The sequence below is a fragment of the Emys orbicularis genome, chromosome 17 (assembly GCF_028017835.1).
Source record: "Emys orbicularis isolate rEmyOrb1 chromosome 17, rEmyOrb1.hap1, whole genome shotgun sequence".
Lineage (NCBI taxonomy): Eukaryota > Metazoa > Chordata > Testudines > Emydidae > Emys > Emys orbicularis.
Genome location: NC_088699.1, coordinates 9873032 through 9891464, shown reverse-complemented (window position 1 = coordinate 9891464; position 18433 = coordinate 9873032). Strand labels below are relative to the sequence as shown.

Below are 18433 nucleotides of genomic sequence, written 5' to 3'. Positions count from 1 at the left end.
CTTTTGTCAGCACAGCTATCAATCAAGGATCACACTTTATACCCCTGCCTGGCACAGCTATGCCAACAAAAGTAAGGTGTACACATGGCCTAAGAGAATCTTCCATACCTTGGGAAGGTCTTTTGAGAAACTTAAATACTTTCAGATATACTGACATACGGTTTAACACTACCAACCCTCCTTCATTATATTCACTGTATTATGCCCTTGAGGGTTTAGATTATTATCACAATATAGTTAAACACTTTCCACTCAAACGACTTAATTATTTTTATAACCAACACCTCCTTGCATACAAAAAAGTCACCAGACATCATGGTTTCAGAAAAGTGAGGTTTTTGTACAAGTCTTTAATAAAAAAACAAAAATATATATATATAATCAGGCATTTTATGCAATGCATACATTCTTTATATCTGCAGGTACAGATAAATAACAGAAGGCAGAAGCAAACATTTTGCTTATCGTTGGCAGTTAACCAATATCACCCCCTCAAGAGATATTATAGGGTCACAGAATAATACAAGTCTGTAAACTTCACATATTACAGAAAACATACCAGGCAACAATACAGTAGTTAGATTTCAGAAATTTAAGGATATTTTTCTTAATCACAACCCAGGGTTTAAATTTAATCTTTGTTGTTGCAAAAATTAAGGCCTGCTTTGGATGACAAATGTGTTTGCTAACTGAAGTGATGTTCCGGACTTATATTCTATCTAATCCATCCCTCACTCAACTTACTTCTCTTAACCACACATCAGCACTAATGAAAACTAAGCTGTACCTCCCCACAAAAAAAACTAACATAATTTTGTATCTGTGGATCAGCATCCTGAACCCCAACTAATGTACGTACAAAGCAGTTAAGCTTCTTTAAATCAATATTTGTCTAACTCAGTGTCCCAGAATAATAGCTATCCTTCTGCTTTACAGCACTGATGGCTCTACAGAAACAATATATACACAATATACACTGAATCAGAAAAGCAATTTAGAAGGTCCACTGATAACACAGCTGCTCACATCTACATATGTACATGTTTTCACAGTTAGATTTTAGAAAATTGTCTTGAGAACTTCAGAAATACTTCTACTGTATTTTTCTATAAATAATATTAAACTCCACTGTCAAAATGCAGGACAGATTTTTTAGATGTATCAAATTTAAATAGATCTTGAAAACTTGTAGAGTTTGAAGCTTGAAGGCTGTATAAAGCTTGAAGATTCTTTTAAAATGTACCAGTAATTTTACCAGTTTCAGCAGACTGGTCACATGCAAGGGATTTTGGGTTTTTTGGATTTTTTTTTTTTTAAGTCAGGTAGGAAAGAAACTCCACCACTTTTGAAGGGACAGGCAGGTTCTTGACTTGGCTAGTAGGCATCACTCTTCTAATTGCCATGCGACACAAGTGTTGAAGACTGGACACATGTTTTGGAGTTGCCCAGAAGTACACGCTTCCATCATGTGTTCTGCACACAAACACATAAAAGTCAATTATTCCACAGAACTACTTTCAGAATTGCACACCCTTATAATTCGATAGTTGGGGGAAGGCCAGAAAAATCCTCTCCTCTAAACTACTTGTTCCCTAACTCTAGATGTTAAATAGCAAAGTTGAGATTGCATGCTCTCTGCTCCTGGGATTTTGGGCTGGAGCTGAAATAGCACCCAGCAGGTCTCACGCAACTCTCTGACACTGAGCTGCTCAGACTATAAATAGCAGTGTACTATGCTAGGGAATTCAAGGGGCCTGTGCAGGGCTGCCTAGTGCAGTACCTGCACAAGGAGAATTCTCCCCTGGATGGCTAAAGGGCTTTTGCAGCACTTGCACTGTGCTGTTGTAGTGTATATGGGTCAGGCCCACGTTTGTGGCTTGCTTGATCATTTCCTAAATATTAAAAAGAAATAAAGTGAGACTACGCTTGTTAAACTCTCAGTGGTGTTCAACTCAAGGCTTGCTTGACTAAGCTTTGATGCCTCCTTAAAACAATCAAAAGCAACAAAATGGCATTTAGAAATGAGGAAGCTAGAACTGTTAGTTAACATTTCCAAAGTCCTTAGAGGATGAATATTACTGCATAAGTTAAGTATTATTAGCTGCATACTTACCCAGCAGCTAGAACACTGCCATCAGTAGAAAAGGCACAGCAAAGCCCATTGTTCAAAGGTGCAACTTGTACAGGATAGTTTTCTTCAATACTCCAGAACCTCACCATTCTGGAAGGAAAAAGTTAGCTGTTAAAGGTAGAGTAACCAATTTCTTTAATGCAGTACAATAATTTATGAAGTGTTAACCTAATTGAGAAAGAAATAGTACATTATAAATATATGTCTTCACTTGCAGTCATGTAGTCCAGTGGTTTTCAACCTTTCATTTGCAGACCTCTAAAAAATGTCAAATGGAGGTGTGGACTAACAGTCTGCAGACCCCCAGGGGTCCACAGACCACAGGTTGAAAACCACTGATATAGTCAGATATAACTTTATATTTGTGCATCAGACGGATACCAATTCTAAAGAAATATAATGTAAGTGGTTTGAAGAGTTTGCAATAGACACTACAGACTTAGTAACAGCATGCCAAAAAAATTAGGTTACTGCAGCCAAAGAATTTTAACTGATGATCTGAAAGTGTAGATTGAGTCTCAAAACATTAGTAGATGTTATTTCTGCTAGGAGTTCTTAGTATTCATTTTAGCAAGCTACCAAAGCAAGGTAACAGTGTGTTTCCTTGCCTTAGACAGGATGACTTTCCTATCTTCAAAATCTTCTACTTTAAAAACTTACTGTTAGTCTTCATTAACAAAACCATATACAAGTACAAAAGTAAAACAGGATGACCCAAGTAACCATACTGATTAATTTTTTCTTGAAAAAATGTCATTCAAACAGACACAGAAGCATGCTACTTCAATGATTTATTGAAATCAAGCTAAACAGAGGGCCTTTATTTCTCCACCCTTTTACAGATATCTTTGTATATTTAGAATGCTATATAAGTCATCTACCCCTGTACACCATCTCTTGTTTATTTTATATGGCTATGGGAGAGAGTTTTACAACAGACCATCATTGAGACAGCAAGGCATTGGTACAAGCAGTCAGTTAGAAGTCAGTTCTCAGTTTAAAAAAATAAGTTGTGCGTAGTACAAGGAATTTTTAATTACTGAGAAGAAGCAAGAGTCTGACAACTCTTTCCTCATACTTACTTATCATCAGCAAGGCTTGCAATATGCAGTCCATCGTGACTAAAAGATACAGATCTAACCCATCTGTCATTCGCTCCCCCAGCAAATATCGGCGTTGGAGCGGGAAACAGATGCCTGTAGACAGACAGACAGGCTCAGTTAACAGCATAACCACTGAAAACTATGTAGGAGTTTCTGTTAGCCATGATCAGCGATAGACCTCAAGAGAATTTTTTTTTAAATTTAATTAATTTATTTATTTTACACACACATTTGTCTCTGAAGTATGAACTGAGAGATAATGCTACATAGCTCTACAAAGAACACCACAGTATTAGTTATATACTGAAGACACTTCCACTAGTAGGTTTTAAAGCACCAAAGTCTTGAATTACACATTTTCAATCAGAGAAAGTACTCTCCCAGAACTGAGTTTCGAGCTAATTGTTCATCTCAAAAATAATTTTTCATGTTATAAAACAGGGGAATTAAATAACTACAAGATAGAGCAGTTTTCTCCCAGGGAATAAAATCTTATTGTTTAGTGCCAATATGGTACTTCTCTCACCTTCTACTGTCCAAAGCTGATTTTTTTCCTCATTTACTAGTCAAGCAAATCAAGTAAGAATCATGGGACTGGGGACTTCAAGAGGTCATCTAGTCCAGTCCCCTGCATTCTCTTTCCAATTACTGTGCAATTAACAGGCATACCTTAGATTAACTGATTATGATTTGTGTATGTTAAACTCATAATTCTTTGTATACTGAATACTCCCAGAATCCGTGCTGTATTAGTCCAAGTGTGTCTGGATTCTAAGGCCTCAGTGTCTGTTCTTAAACTGAATTGAGCATGTGACCAATGCTCAGCAACTTGTATTGGGCTCTAATTATTCCCTGCTCCTCTCAGTCCGTAAGAGTCCAGGTCTCCAGGAAGGGACCCTTCTCAATTAATGAAGGATGTCTACAGAAGTACGTTATAATAAACAACACCGGGTAATTGATAAGGGGTGCTTATGATCCAATTACATCCTGTGACTGATAAAGGTATTTATTATTGCAGATGTTTTCTGTTATGAAGGCAATAATGACCCAAAGAAAGATATTTTTAACTCATTAGGAACTGCTGGTTGCCACAGCTGTCAGTAATGATGACTGGATTTGAAATCTTTGTCTCACATCCTATAACTAACTTCCCAAAAACTCTTTCCTTCTAGATGTGAACTGAAATACGCTGTCACCACTTCTCCAGTTACAGAGAGCTGGAACGTATGTTTCCTTCCAGTATAGTGCTATATTAAAGTATTGCCCGATTGTCTTACTTATATAAATAAAACTTTAACTGAGTTAGTTATTTGACATCATATCTTATTAAATCCATACATGCAACAATTCCATAACTTTGTCACTCCTTGCCTTTTCATTAGGTATAAACTATGGTCAGATTCTTTTGTAAATTCCAAGAGGGAACTAAAAATTAACACATTTAAATACTCTGCTTACCCAAATTCCATTAGAATAACTCCAATATGGGGATCCCAGACATAAACTCGAGTATCGTAAGATGCAGTAGCCAGTAAAGCTCCATCAGGGGAAAACTCACAAGCTACAACATCGTTGAGATGTCCTTCTAGTTTACGAATCATGGAGTACTTATCCATATCCCAAAGAAAAACCTGAAATTAGAAAAGCTAATGTTATAGCTTTTGCTCAGATACCCAATGCAGCATTTACATTTCTTAACTGTCTGCTAGTTTTACTTAGGTTTATATAAATCAAGCATTATAAATTACTACAATTAAAAATATGCTCGTGTCATACTGAGATTAAAATCAATTTTTTTAAAAAATTAAAGCAGACATGCAAATTCTAACTCAAGTTTGTTAAATGTTATTTACAAAATAAGCCAAAATATAAGAAAGGCAATGCAATTTAACCATGTAGTTTTACTGAAATCCATGTATTACAAAACTATTTTATTAAAATACACAGAAATAAATAGGGTTAAGCACTACAGTCCCCTCTTTTCAGTAACTACCAAATTTTTAAGAAATATACAGACAGAAAAAGTAAGGTTAACATATTGTTACTCCAGTGGCATCCCCTTTGAGTTTAAGATCACTTGTTTACAATACGCTTGGATCACCGTCAGCCTAGGAAGAGAAACAGATACTGCAAGCAAAGAGAATTTTCACAGCCAAAAGAAATGTCTTTGGCAACATAACAAGGAAGTCTAAGCACATTATTAAAAATTTTTTATGCATCTTAAGTTTAATTATATCAACAACAAAAACATTTGAGTATTGTGATTTACCCAGCTTACTGTAAATCTTACTGCAGAAATTGGTAAAGTATGAGTATACTACTAATTTTGGGGGATTTTACATGCAGTTCTACATTATATAAAACTGCACTGAAGACTGTGCAGAATAGCTTAATATGAAGGATCTACTATGTTTTAATGTAATGTTACAGAAAATAGGCTAACAATTTATGGGTACAAAACTATATATTAAATCTGTCCCTGTAAGTGCTCTTTAGGTCTTCCTCCTCTCCCCCCCCCCCCCCCGCCCCAGTACAATTTTACTTGCAGATTAAATACTAACAATATCTCAGACAAATAAAATGCAAACAACTTAAGTTTAACCAAAGAAAATGGTATTAGTGCCTCACACACTTTACTAAAATGAAACCATTTTTTAAGTCAGTTAGTTATAAGTATCATGTTGACCAGTTTCACTAATAAGACCCCAACATTCCATAAAACTGGAAAATAAAATTTAAGTTTTAGGAGTCATTGGGTTTCACTGCTGTGAAAATTAAAAAATAAAAAGAAAGAAAGAAAAAAGCAGAAAGTGGACATCAACCAGCACCTGCGTACGTACAGTACACCTTGCAGTCGAATGCAAGGTTACTTCGTCCTATGGTAAAGTTCGCCCCCAGCCTGGTAGCCAGAGATGCCACTCTTTCTGCCCAGCTAACACCATTGTGCGCCTGTGTGAGTGGTGCCAGCTTAACCTCAATCACACCAATATTGCTGCCACCACCTGTGACAGGGAAAGCAAGAAGCTTATGGAAAACACACAGCCTAAAAATATCAATGAATACATCCACATCTGTTCTATTTTAAAGGACTAAACTGTTCTCTATCAAATCTGAACTGTTAATTTACCAAACTTTTTTTAAAAATATAAAATGCATTCTAACAATTATCCTAGCTACTAGTCTTCAATGTTCACATTAATTATGGTTTTGCTAATCAATTAACTTTAGTATACTATTCATAGAAACTATATACTAGTCTTTTCCCTTTCTTCTATTTTATACTAATTAATAGTTTTTCAGTGCCAAGAAGAGCAGTTTATTGTAAAACGTGCTTTACCTGCACTGCTTTCAGTTCTCTAGCAGGACATTAGAATACAGATGGAAACAGAACCATATGCTGTTCTTCATTCTAGATGTTTTAGACATATGAGTGCTATTTGTATTTGAGAATATGTAGAAACATTTTTGTTCAGCAGAAGAGACCATGACCAGCTCAGACTTTGAAAAGTCCTTTTAATTGAGCAGGAAATAGAAAGGATAAAATCAACAGCAAGATAATTTGATTAAAACATTAGCCTACATATTCCATTCTTAACACTGCAAGTTTTACTTTCCTTGGTTTTTATTTTATGAACAGATGCAGATGTGCAAGCTACTTCAAAGGATGCTTAAAGTTTCTTCAACTAAAAGCAGTGCAAGTTCTCAGTTCATAAATCAGTATATGAAGGCATCTTAGGTAGTTTACTTCAATTTCTTTCATGCAACTTCTTGCATCATCATAAAAACATTAGAAGTTCATGACACCGAGCACAAGCTTTATTTGTTACTTAGATTTAAAGTGATTATATGCACAATTCAATAATAAACTTATGAACAAGAAACTCTGACACATACTGCTTTACTGGCTCCAACGGAACACAGAATGGAAGAGTCTGGAGAAAAAGCACAGCCATACACCCAATTCTGGTGCCCTCTTAATACCTTCATCATATTTCCTGCAAAGGAAAAAATGGCAAAACTAGGAGCATTAGTTCCAGATTAGTAACCCCCAGGAATAGTCCAAATCCAGTTTTATTTAACATTTTATGCAAGAGATTTTTTGAAAAAGACACTGTACTGTTGTTCTAAACTCCTTTTTTGTTTTAGAGAGACTCTGGCTGTATAAAAAAGTTACCTGCCATATTGAAATGGCCTCCAAACTCTGTACCTTGACCAGCAGGGTCAGCACACATACCATTGTAAATGGCCACTGAACCTCAAATACATGCTCCTTGCTGAGGTGTAGATACAGTCTGCACTATATGGGATGAAGATTAAATGACTACTACAAGGGGGCTGAGGTCAATAAAGATTTAAAAATCCAAAATATACATTGATACTACTGCTGACGACTGCAGAAAGACTGCTCTATGCTCTCCCAACAGGCGAATTTTAAAAATAAAAATAAATAAATAAACAAAACAAAACTATACCATCATCTTTCAGGTCCCACACTCTTAGCGTTTTGTCTCTTGATGCAGACACTAATATCAGGCTGCCATCTGGGGCAAAGGTTAAATCTCTGACCACTTCAGTATGGTCCATCAGATTAAGGAGGAGTTTTCCTGTTGCACAAGAACGATACCAATTAAGAGAAAGTGCATAGCAATTCTTTTACTCAAATTAAATGCCCACGAATAAAGCTTAAAGATAAAATTCCGTCCTCCTTGCCTACTTCTGGAGACTGGCTAGAGCAGAGATGTATCTAAAATATGTAAAGAAATTAATCTTGTATACATACTTAATAGTGATAAGATATATTTACTCTTTCAACTCTGACTAGGTCTGGAAAAGCTAAACTTCTAAAATCTATACACTAACAAGATTAGATGTCTGAGAACTAACCTAAGGGAATTACCTTTTAACTTTAGATGAATGCATGGTTTTGTTCTTAACTTCAAATAGCAAGTTTTTCAATAGCAACTTCCCTAATATTCATTAAGTAATTTCACTACTAAGTGACCAGGAGCTAGTTGCGGCCCAATTTAATGGTAATTACAAGTTAGATTGCAGGATCCCGTACCCCCTTGTAGCTTCAAAGGTTACGACGGTCAGCCTATTTTAACAGGATCAGTATTGCTCATAAAAAAAGTGGGGCAAGCAATCATTATTTCTAAAAAACCTTCCCCATAACCAAAGTACTAAAGGAAACTCTTCCCTACCTGGAATGCTAGAGTTTTGCTTAAAAAAAAAAAAAAAAAGCTAAAAATTCAAGTGTCTCGAGTCAAGCACATACTTACACACTTTTATGGACTGAGGCCTAAACTAGTATTTCTTCCCCCATGCCACCCAGTTCTCCGCCACACCCAAATGACACTTCTCAAGTGCATTTCAGGTGAGATTTCACAAAGCAATAATAAGACAGTAATGGTTTGGTATGTAAACTGCCATCTTAGCCCGGAGACACTGAAGCACAACCTGAACCATTTCTCTTTTCAACAGCATTTCTTTAGTACAATTGTAGTTGCAAAGGTCCCTTCTATTTTTAGACCTAACTTAGTTCATTTTAACTTCTTTTCAAATTAGCATTCATAAACCAATATATTTAGAATCTAGCTATTCTAGTTTATGATATAGCTACAATGCTGCATTGTTAAGTGACAATGGTAAGACATACATTTAAACAAGCTCCCGTACCTGTGTATACATCCCATATTTTGATGCGCCCGTTGTTCAAGCCAGTTGCAAGCAGAAGCTGATCTTGCCCAAATTTGAATCGATGCCATTCTATGTTCACACAGCGACTCTGTTTTTCAGGCACTGAAGACCCAAAAGCAAGACTCCAGACTATATCACCACAGTCAATTATATGCTCACAAGGCTTATTTTTTTGACCACTATCGCTGTTCTGTCTTGAGAGTCTTGCATTGACTGAATTTGCAACATTCTTTGTGCCATGCAACAAGCTGTAAAACAAGTCAGCATTTTAGAAATAAGCGTTACTCTATAAACACAATGAACTGAGTATTTTATTTCAATAAATCTATAGGCGGTCATAATACACATATCGCTACTGTATCTAAAATTAATACCTTCACTTAAGATTTTAAAACGACTGTCCCTTGTTCCTCAATTGTGAAGAGGGTTTGCCATATCTGAAAACCTTTCCCATTATAGCAATAAATTTTAGTTTCCTAATTCTGCCTCTGTACAGAGCAGTTAGCTTCTTTAACCCTTCATGAAAGATAACATTTTAAATGCTATACTTAAACTGAAAATTTTAGTGAGCATCTGAATGTATATTACAGTTAAGTATTTGAGTTGTTTTTTATATAAAAGGCAGGGAGGGATCCTTTCTGTTCTGCTACAACTCAGCAATATGCCCTTCAAAACACCACATTTAATTAGAAAAATCCTAGTAAGAGATATTGAAGCCTGCACACACTACTTAATAAACTGAGCACAGTGAAAAGAAAATGTATTTGCTATACAGGGAAACGCAGTTGTCAATCACAAAGAAGTAATTTACCAACTTCCAGATGGACTTAAAAGTGACCTGCAAATTAAACAAAAATGTGATTTTTTTTTTTTTTATGATGTGCTGAAAATATGCTGAGAATATTCTGCTTGTTTTTTAAGCTTAGAGATGCCAAGAATATAAGGTCATGTTTCCTGATTTTGGTTCGGGAGTTCTCAGTCCTCAACTGAAGAAGTAGGCTATCTGAATCTCTTAAAAGAGCTTCTCTCTCAGTGTTTCAGGAAGTTGATCTGGTGTTAAACAAAAAGTACAAGTTTAAAATCACTTCCTCTCTCATTGCACAAGTCTGTCTTTCACTTGTGGTATCAATAGTTCTCCCATTGTCCATAGACTCCTCCTACTTATATAAAAGTCAAGACAATTTATAGATAAAAACCCAAATAACCCAATCTCTCATTTATACATCTTAAAGAAGCAAAAACAGCACACCATCATGTTTATTTATTTGCAGGTCACCTCATATTTCTTTTACAAAATGAAGAAATAGGAGAAAGTGAATTTGATAGCAAACAGCACAATTTTTAATCTTACAAGTTATTAAAGCATTGAGTCCAGGGAACAAGCTTTACTATGCGATGTCCTTGTGACCACGCAAAGTAAGATCCATCAGGTGCAAAGGCAACAGTCCAGTTTTCACGTCCACACTTCTTATCAAAAGGAGATGTTGGGGCTAAAAGTTCTCCTATAGGACGTGATCTTGCTAAAAAACAAAAACAAAAAGGAAATCCCATTTAAAATGTGAACAAGAGATTCAGCATATTTTAAACTTATTACCAAAAACGTAGATTTCTGCTGATATTTTTGCTTTAAATCAGAAACTAATTTTAGGCTAGAAAATGGCTGCCTCACAGTAAATTCATTTAAAGTCTTCCTTAGAAGCGACTGCAAAAACTTCAGGTCATTAAACACCAGAAATGTACTTAAATAACCAACAAGAAAACCACATCTCAAGGTAATATGAACCCAGCTGAAAACTCATTTATGAGTCTGTTGAAACTATTATTTAAATTACTCTAACCTCCAGCATTACAGATAGCACCAAAATTTATCTCTCTCAATTCAAGCAAATATTTCAGTAGAGCTGAATAGAAAATTTACTTGGTGAAATTTTTAATTTAACATTAAGTGTGTGCAAAGTCAGTTACATCATGTCTCATCACCCTACATAAACAAAACACCACCACTGATGTATTGTCAGGCAAATGGGAGACAGATTTTTATACCAAAAATTCCACTCAATCCCACTTATTTCTAGTGAGTATAGCAGAAGAAACTAGCATCGGGCAATCAGATTAATAAATATTTTTATTCTTATTTACTGGACTCGAACACAGAATATCTTCTCCCTCCAATTTAAGTGGAGTGGCAGTTTGAGTGTCCTCATTACACCAGCCAACAGATTTAAGAGGACAAAATAATGTGCTTTTCGTCAAATCCATTTTTACAAATGCAAATTTAAAAGGAACGGGTACAAAAAGATCACACATGGTTGTTATGAAATTTTAAAAATGTTTATTAAACATGCAAGTGTTTGTTACGGATTTACAATGTTCCTACTTCAATATCAACTGCCTTGGAGCTTGTGCCTCCCTAATATGAATGGAAGGAATTGTGCAGCAGCCCTGCCCTTCATGACGGGATCAGCGCCCCAGGCTGGTTTCTCACATGCTGTCTGTATTCATATAGGAGGGAGGAGTTTCTGTGAGTACATGAGAAACCCAACACATGCAATGGCAGCTATTAACCATTCCCAAAAAAGAAATGAACGTTGGTAACAGTGAAAATATGTATTTATACATTGTTCTGTGGCTTAAACAGGGACTGTTTTAAAAAAACACCAGTAGAAAGTGTCCAAAATAGCTAAACAAAATATCATTTTTTTTTTAATTAGAAATCCCTCCCTTGTTATCCCTTATCATCTGCAGGTTTTTTGTTTTTTTTTAATATTACCAAAAATAAAACTTCACATCGAATGTGCACTATTATACATACGCCACAATTTTTTTTTTTTTTTTACAAGTGACAAACACAATAGCTTTAACAAAAGAACCACGTTGTCAGACAAACAAACAATCCATTTTTTACTTAATAAGTGGACTGAAATCTGTATTTCTATGATTTCACACAACTAGCAGCCACCTCTTATTTCAAAACGGAAAAGGCAAGGACAAAGACTTTGCCAATCAAGACTGCTGCATCGAGTTAAATGGAGGAGTTGACATGCACCGTCTGAAAAACTCCTCTGTAGCTACGTGTCCTTCCCCCTGCCGTAGAGTACATACTGTATCGCTCTCCCCTCAGCCCGAAGACATCTCAGGATGCTCCGTAATGTGGTCAAAACCTTTGCCCCCCATGGGCACTGGCTGGACCATCCCAAACCAGCGACCACACTATAGATTCTAAGGAGGCGGATAGCTTATTTTTTGCAACCACATAGCTGGAAGCCTATAGTACCTTCACACCTTATCAATAGCCAACACTGCCTGGGTTCCTCCTTGGTATCCACACCCACACCCCAATCTCACCATCCACTCTCAGACTTCTGGCAAGGCCCCTCTCACTACCCAACATCTCATCCCACTGGGGTCCAGAGAGCGCCCAACCCCACCCACTCCCTCCCTGCAAGTCACGATGCATTCCGCCCAGTCTCTCCAGAGATTCTCCCCTCGCTAACTGGCTTCCCTCCAGTGGGTGTGTCCCCCACACCTAAACTCCCATAACCCAACCCCCCCAGCCCACCTCCCCAGGACCCCCATCCCCATCTCTGCCCACATTCTACTCAACCCAACCCCCCCCAGCCCACCTCCCCCGCCTCTCCAGGACCCCCCATCCCCACCTCCCCAGGACCCCCATCCCTATCTCTGCCCACATTCTACTCAACCCAACCCCCCCCAGCCCACCTACCCCGCCTCTCCAGGACCCCCCATCCCCACCTCCCCCACCTCTCCAGGACCCCCCATCCCTATCTCTGCCCACATTCTACTCAACCCAACCCCCCCCCAGCCCACCTCCCCCGCCTCTCCAGGACCCCCCATCCCCACCTCCCCCACCTCCCCAGGACCCCCATCCCCATCTCTGCCCACATTCTACTCAACCCAACCCCCCAGCCCACCTCCCCCGCCTCTCCAGGACCCCCCATCCCCACCTCCCCAGGACCCCCATCCCCATCTCTGCCCACATTCTACTCAACCCAACCCCCCAGCCCACCTCCCCCGCCTCCCCAGGACCCCCTCATACCCACCTCCCCGCCTATACCTACACTCCCCCAACCCCCCCTTCTACCCCCCATACCCACCTATACCTACACTCCCCCAACCCTCCTCTTCTACCCCTCCAGCACCCCCCATACCCACACTCTACCCAACCCCCAGGCGCATCTCCTCCCACCCCCCCATCTGGGGCCACACTGGTCCCAATCTAGCCCCCCCACTTCCCCCCCACCCTCACACTACCCAACCCCACCCATTCCCCCAGGTTCCCCTGCCCAGTCCTCCCGACCCCGCAGACACTACCCTCCCTCCCGCTGCGCCCCCCCCCAGCTCTCACCGATGAGCTTCTCGTTGACACTCGGGGGAAAGCTGGCCATCTACGGAGCCGCCCTTCGGACCGGCTCTGACACAGATCGAGGCGCTACGGGACTGACCGACCGGACTAACGACTACCGCTGCGCTAGGCAGGACCGACACTGAGACAAAATGGCCGCCGCGTCCGGGGATGTCGTGTAGGGGCGGGGCCAGGGCAGTCAGGCCACGCCCCACCAGGGGGCGGAGCTATGAGCGCGCTCGCACACACACGCACACCCCGCTTCGCCACTGTGCGGCAGCTCCACCGCGAGGCGTAAGGGGCGGCCACGGCCCTGGGAGAAACCATTTAACCATTCCGTGTGGGGAGGCGCGTATAGGAGTACGGGCAGAACCACAGCTTGGGCAGAACCAGGGGGTAGCAGTTAAGGACAGGATGAGGAACAAAGTTTGTGCTAGAGCCAGGGCTTGGACCAGAATCAGGGACAGGACCAGGGTTTGGACCAGAACCAGAATCAGGGGCAGGATCAGGGCTTGGACCAGAACTAGGCACAGAACCAAAGTTTGGACAAGCTGGCATGAGAATAAGTCCTGGCTAGGGCAGGACCCCTGACTAGACTGTAAACCCTCCAGGACAGGGACTGTGTTTTCATAGAGTTATGTACAGCACCTGGTACAAGGGGGCACCGACCCGTACTGTGGCTGCAGGGGGCTGCTTGTTATGCAAATATAAAAGAATAGTTCCTGATAGGACTGGTGTTAGGAACATTTCAATGAGGAACAATAAAATCTGAGAAATGCAGTCTTGCAAGCCATCTTGTCTAAATGGCCCCAAACTTTTCTCTGAAACTGGGCTTGTGTTTTGCACCTGTACATTTTTTTCCATGCAAGCAGCCTTCTTTGCTTGCAAGTTGGGAAGTTAGACAAGCAGTCTCTGGAGGAATAGATTTCAAGGGCTAAATTTTCACAACAGCCTCTGAAATTGTATATTATTTTCCTCGTTTAAATGGACATTGGAAAGCGATCTCACTTAGGGACAAAATCCCAAGGTAGGCTTAAAAGGCAGAGGCCCACTCTCAAGGTGCATTCTGCCAATGAACTCTTTCCCCCCCCCCCCTCCCCGATGGTGAAATACTATCTTGTGTTTCATTGGTTGAGTGAGATATGCTTTTTATCCTACTGGAGAATCAAAGGGGTAGAGTTTCTATGGAACCAGACAAAACTAGAATCATCTCTTGCTTTTCAATTAAACTCAGCCAAATTAGTCTTTAATTTATAAATTCAGTTGTTTCCTTTCTTCATTCTGTTTTCTTCCTTGCTGTCCTTTCTTATACATTCCCTTTCTATACCTCTTTCTGTTTGGCTGACTTTGTCAGTTTTGCTGTCCCTCCTTTCTCTGGTTTGCTTGAGGGAGTTGGGAGCAATACCTGGAATAATGTGTCCCCTTTTTAATAGCTCTCAAGAGCAGTACTGATGGATCACAAGATGCCTTCCGTCTTGCACTATTTACTGTCTTTGCCATTAAGTGACTCTAATCTAATGCTCTTTCCACTAATGTAATTTATATTCCTAAACTGTTTTGTTAAATCTCAGCTCACATTTTAGTCCTAATCTTTTGTGACTGCACTACAAGCAGCTGATTCTAGACACCCTGTAATGTACTGTTACAGTATACTAATCCTTTTTTCCATTACTTCCAGGTCATCACCCTAAGGTTCAGTTTCCCCACTCTCTTTCTGTCTAGCCGTGTCTACCCTATACATAGAACCACATTTGGACCCAGTTCTACAAAAATCAACAGTTTCGGGGAACCTGATTATGACAGGTACGTTCCTTGACATGGTTCACTCTTGCAGTGCAGATGGGACCTAACTATTTTGCAGTCTAGCAAGGACCCAGCCTTGCTTGTAGTATGACTCCTGGACACAGGTGAAATACAGTTCGTTCCCGTTTACCCTCTCACTCAACCAAAATCATGTTGAGGGGGAGGGATGTGTAACAATCCTTTGACCAGGTCTAGCATGTTTTATTTTGTAGTATAGGTGGAATCTCGACTGACATGAATACAGCTAACTATTTCAGTGCAATCCACCCAGCCGCATTTTTCTTACCACAAGCATGTTAGCTCATCCACATTCACCATGCTGCACGATGATGCTTGTATGAGGGCAATCTTAAAAAATGTGGGTGGCTATCCCTTGCTGCTTCAGCTCAGATTCCTAAAGGCAGAGAATTGTGGGTGTTTTTCACTAAAGATGTCCTCCTGCAAAAAGACCCAGGGAATTGGCGCGTTGGCTAAACCAGTTACACAAATTTGGTTAAGCAATCCTGTGTCTACACAGTAGACGAACCCAGTTAGAAACCACCTGCAGCCTGTCACGCACATTACAGCTGTTATCTAATCAGGGTAAAAATTTCTGTACCATGAGTTCTTCTTGTTGTGTGCGAACATGAATCATGTGTGAAGTCAGCCATGTTACAAAGTGCCTCCAAACTAAGCTTATCTGTTGAGTCAATGGTGTAAACCCCATTGTGTTATGGGATCCATTTATGACATAGTTACCTTCCCACATGATTCAGTCTTACAGGTTAGGGGAGATTGAACTATATTGCAGCCTTGCTAATGCCCAATGCTGTAGCATACTTCAGAAACACCTTTAAAGCAATTAAGTCCTATTTGTGCTGAACCATGTTTTAACTGTGTCAAGAGACTCATGCTTTGTAACCGATCCCCCAAAACAGCAGGATTCACAGTGCACATAAAAACCACTCGCTCGTGCATCCTAACTTGTAGCCTGGGAACCCTAACTACGACATTATGTCAGCCAATAGGCTTTCTATCGCTATTTCAGTGAAGACATAGTGAGCTTGTGTTCATAAACTGGACAGCATCCACATAGGATAAGACGAGACATGCTCTTTAGATGCCTAAATATCCTAAAGGCAGCAGTAACATTCCTACCTGGATGAGTAGGATGGGTGTTGTCTCCATTATTTTTTTAACTTTTCCAGCCAGGTTATGAAATCTCCGATGTCTATGAAATTGCAGTGCCTTTGATTTCATATTTCCCAGCCACTGAGATTATGTAAGGATCCAGCCTTTCCTTGCCCTGCTTTATAGTCTAATGCACAGTCTGGGGAAATGGTAAAATGTTGAGCCAGAATTTATAGTTAAGCTCAATGGGACTTGTTTATATCCTGCGTGGGGAGAAATGGACCACAGGGCTACATCTCACTCTTCCTGACATAAGAACATAAGAACGGCCATACTGAGTCAGACCAAAGGTCCATCTAGCCCAGTATCCTGTCTTCCGACAGTGACCAACACCAGGTGCCCCAGAGGGAATGAACACAACAGGTAATCACCAAGTGATCCATCCCCTGTCTCCCATTCCCAGCTTCTGGCAAACAGAGGCTAGGGTCACCATCCCGGCTAATAGCCATTGATGGACCTATCCTCCATGAACTTACCTAGCTCTTTTTTGACTCCTGTTATAGTCTTAGCCTTCAAAACATCCTCTGGCAAGGAATTCCACAGGTTGACTGTGCATTGTGTGAAAAAATACTTCCTTTTGTTTGTTTTAAACCTGCTGCTTATTTCATTTGTGGCCCCTAGTTCTTGTGTTACGAGAAGGAGTAAATAACACTTCCTTATTTACTTTCTCCGCACCAGTCATGATTTTGTAGACCTCAATCATATCCCTCATTAGTCTTCTCTTTTCCAAGCTGAAAAGTCCCAGTCTTATTAATCTTGCCTCACATGGCAGCCATTCCATACCCCTAATCATTTTTGTTGCCCTTCCTTAATCATCCATCCATTCCCCTCTCTGTCCCTTCCTCCTCCTTTTCCCCCCTTTCTCTCTCCATCTGTATCTCCAAACTCTCTCTCTCTCTCTCTCTCTTCTAAAGGCTGCATGGCCCCTTTCCTTGGCCTCTGCTCACTTTAGCAACCATTTGGTCCCTCATCTCACGCTACTCACCAGGGCTGTCATTTTAGTTTCTTCCCCAGGTTCTCCTTCTTCCTAAATCTCTGCTCCCAGTCCCGATTTTGCCATGATTTATCCCAACACTGCCAGTGTCACATGTTACACTTCCATGTAGATGCTGCTTCCCCAGTGGGGAGAGATTCCTTATGTCCTCAGATAGCACTTTTAGAAGTGCCAGCAGAGCTGAACCTCACCATTAATCTCTGAGCCTTCTTGGCCCTGCTGAACATGGAAAGAAACTACATTCGCCAGACAAAGAACCTTTCAGAGTTTCTATTATATTGAGCCAATTGTGCCAAAACTTGCTCCAACACATTCTCTCCTCCTTAAAGATGCAACAAACAGACACTTCAAAGGGCACCATTAAATTTTGCTGGAAAGAAGTTTGTGCAGCAAGGTTTGCAAGGAGCTCAGATTAAATAATACTTTTCTATAGCGTCTTGTATTTGAGGACCTCAGAGCACTTTAAGTATTATTATCCCTATTTTACAGATGAGGAAAGTGAGGCAGAGCTTCAGGGCTTGTCTATCTGGGGAAACTGATCAACACAGCTATAACAGAATAATTATTCCACTATAGCTAAACCAGAATAGCTCCCTGTGTGGACACTCTATTCCAGAATAAAATTACCTTTCATTTGGAATAGTATAGTTATACTGGCATAGCTAAATTATACTGGAATAGCCATTGCAGAATAGTTACTCTGCGATAGCTATGCTGGTAAATTTCCACCATGTACCCAAGACTTAAATGACTTTATTAAGGCCTGAGTTACACTAAAAAGTTAGGTCAACCCAGCTATGTCGTTCAAAGATGTGAAAGATCCAGACCCCTGAGCAGCCGAGTTAAGACGTCCTGACCCCCCCGTCAGGACAGTGTTAGGTCAACGGAAGCTTCCACTGGCCTAGCTAGCTACCCCCTGTTGAGGAGGTGGATTAACTATGCTATGCTGCTTGAAGTGTAGACAAACCCTAATATTAGTGCACTGGCAAAGGCAGGAAAAGAAGAAGGGGCTTCGACTCCCTGTCCTGTGGTCCAACCATTAGACATGGTACTTTACTTGCAGCACAAAGTCTGAGTCATTTAAGTCTCTTCGTGCTGTTTGGAGATGGAAAAGCCCTGAACATCTATCCTCGCTTAACCAGTTCATTTCTCCCAAATGTCAGGGGTATTTG

At 40.2% G+C, this 18433-nt stretch overlaps 1 protein-coding gene across 1 annotated transcript; it reads right to left on the bottom strand.

Annotated features, from left to right (window-relative positions):
- Positions 1 to 319: 319 nt before the first annotated feature.
- WSB1 (WD repeat and SOCS box containing 1) lies at positions 320 to 13444 on the bottom strand. Its single transcript, XM_065418072.1, has 9 exons — positions 13298 to 13444; positions 10283 to 10451; positions 8911 to 9179; positions 7707 to 7838; positions 7129 to 7229; positions 4693 to 4865; positions 3214 to 3327; positions 2114 to 2221; positions 320 to 1473 (listed from the first exon to the last, which is right to left on the bottom strand). Exons 1-9 carry the CDS (start codon positions 13335 to 13337, stop codon positions 1314 to 1316), a joined length of 1266 nt encoding a protein of 421 aa, XP_065274144.1. The 5' UTR covers positions 13338 to 13444; the 3' UTR covers positions 320 to 1313.
- Positions 13445 to 18433: the final 4989 nt, after the last annotated feature.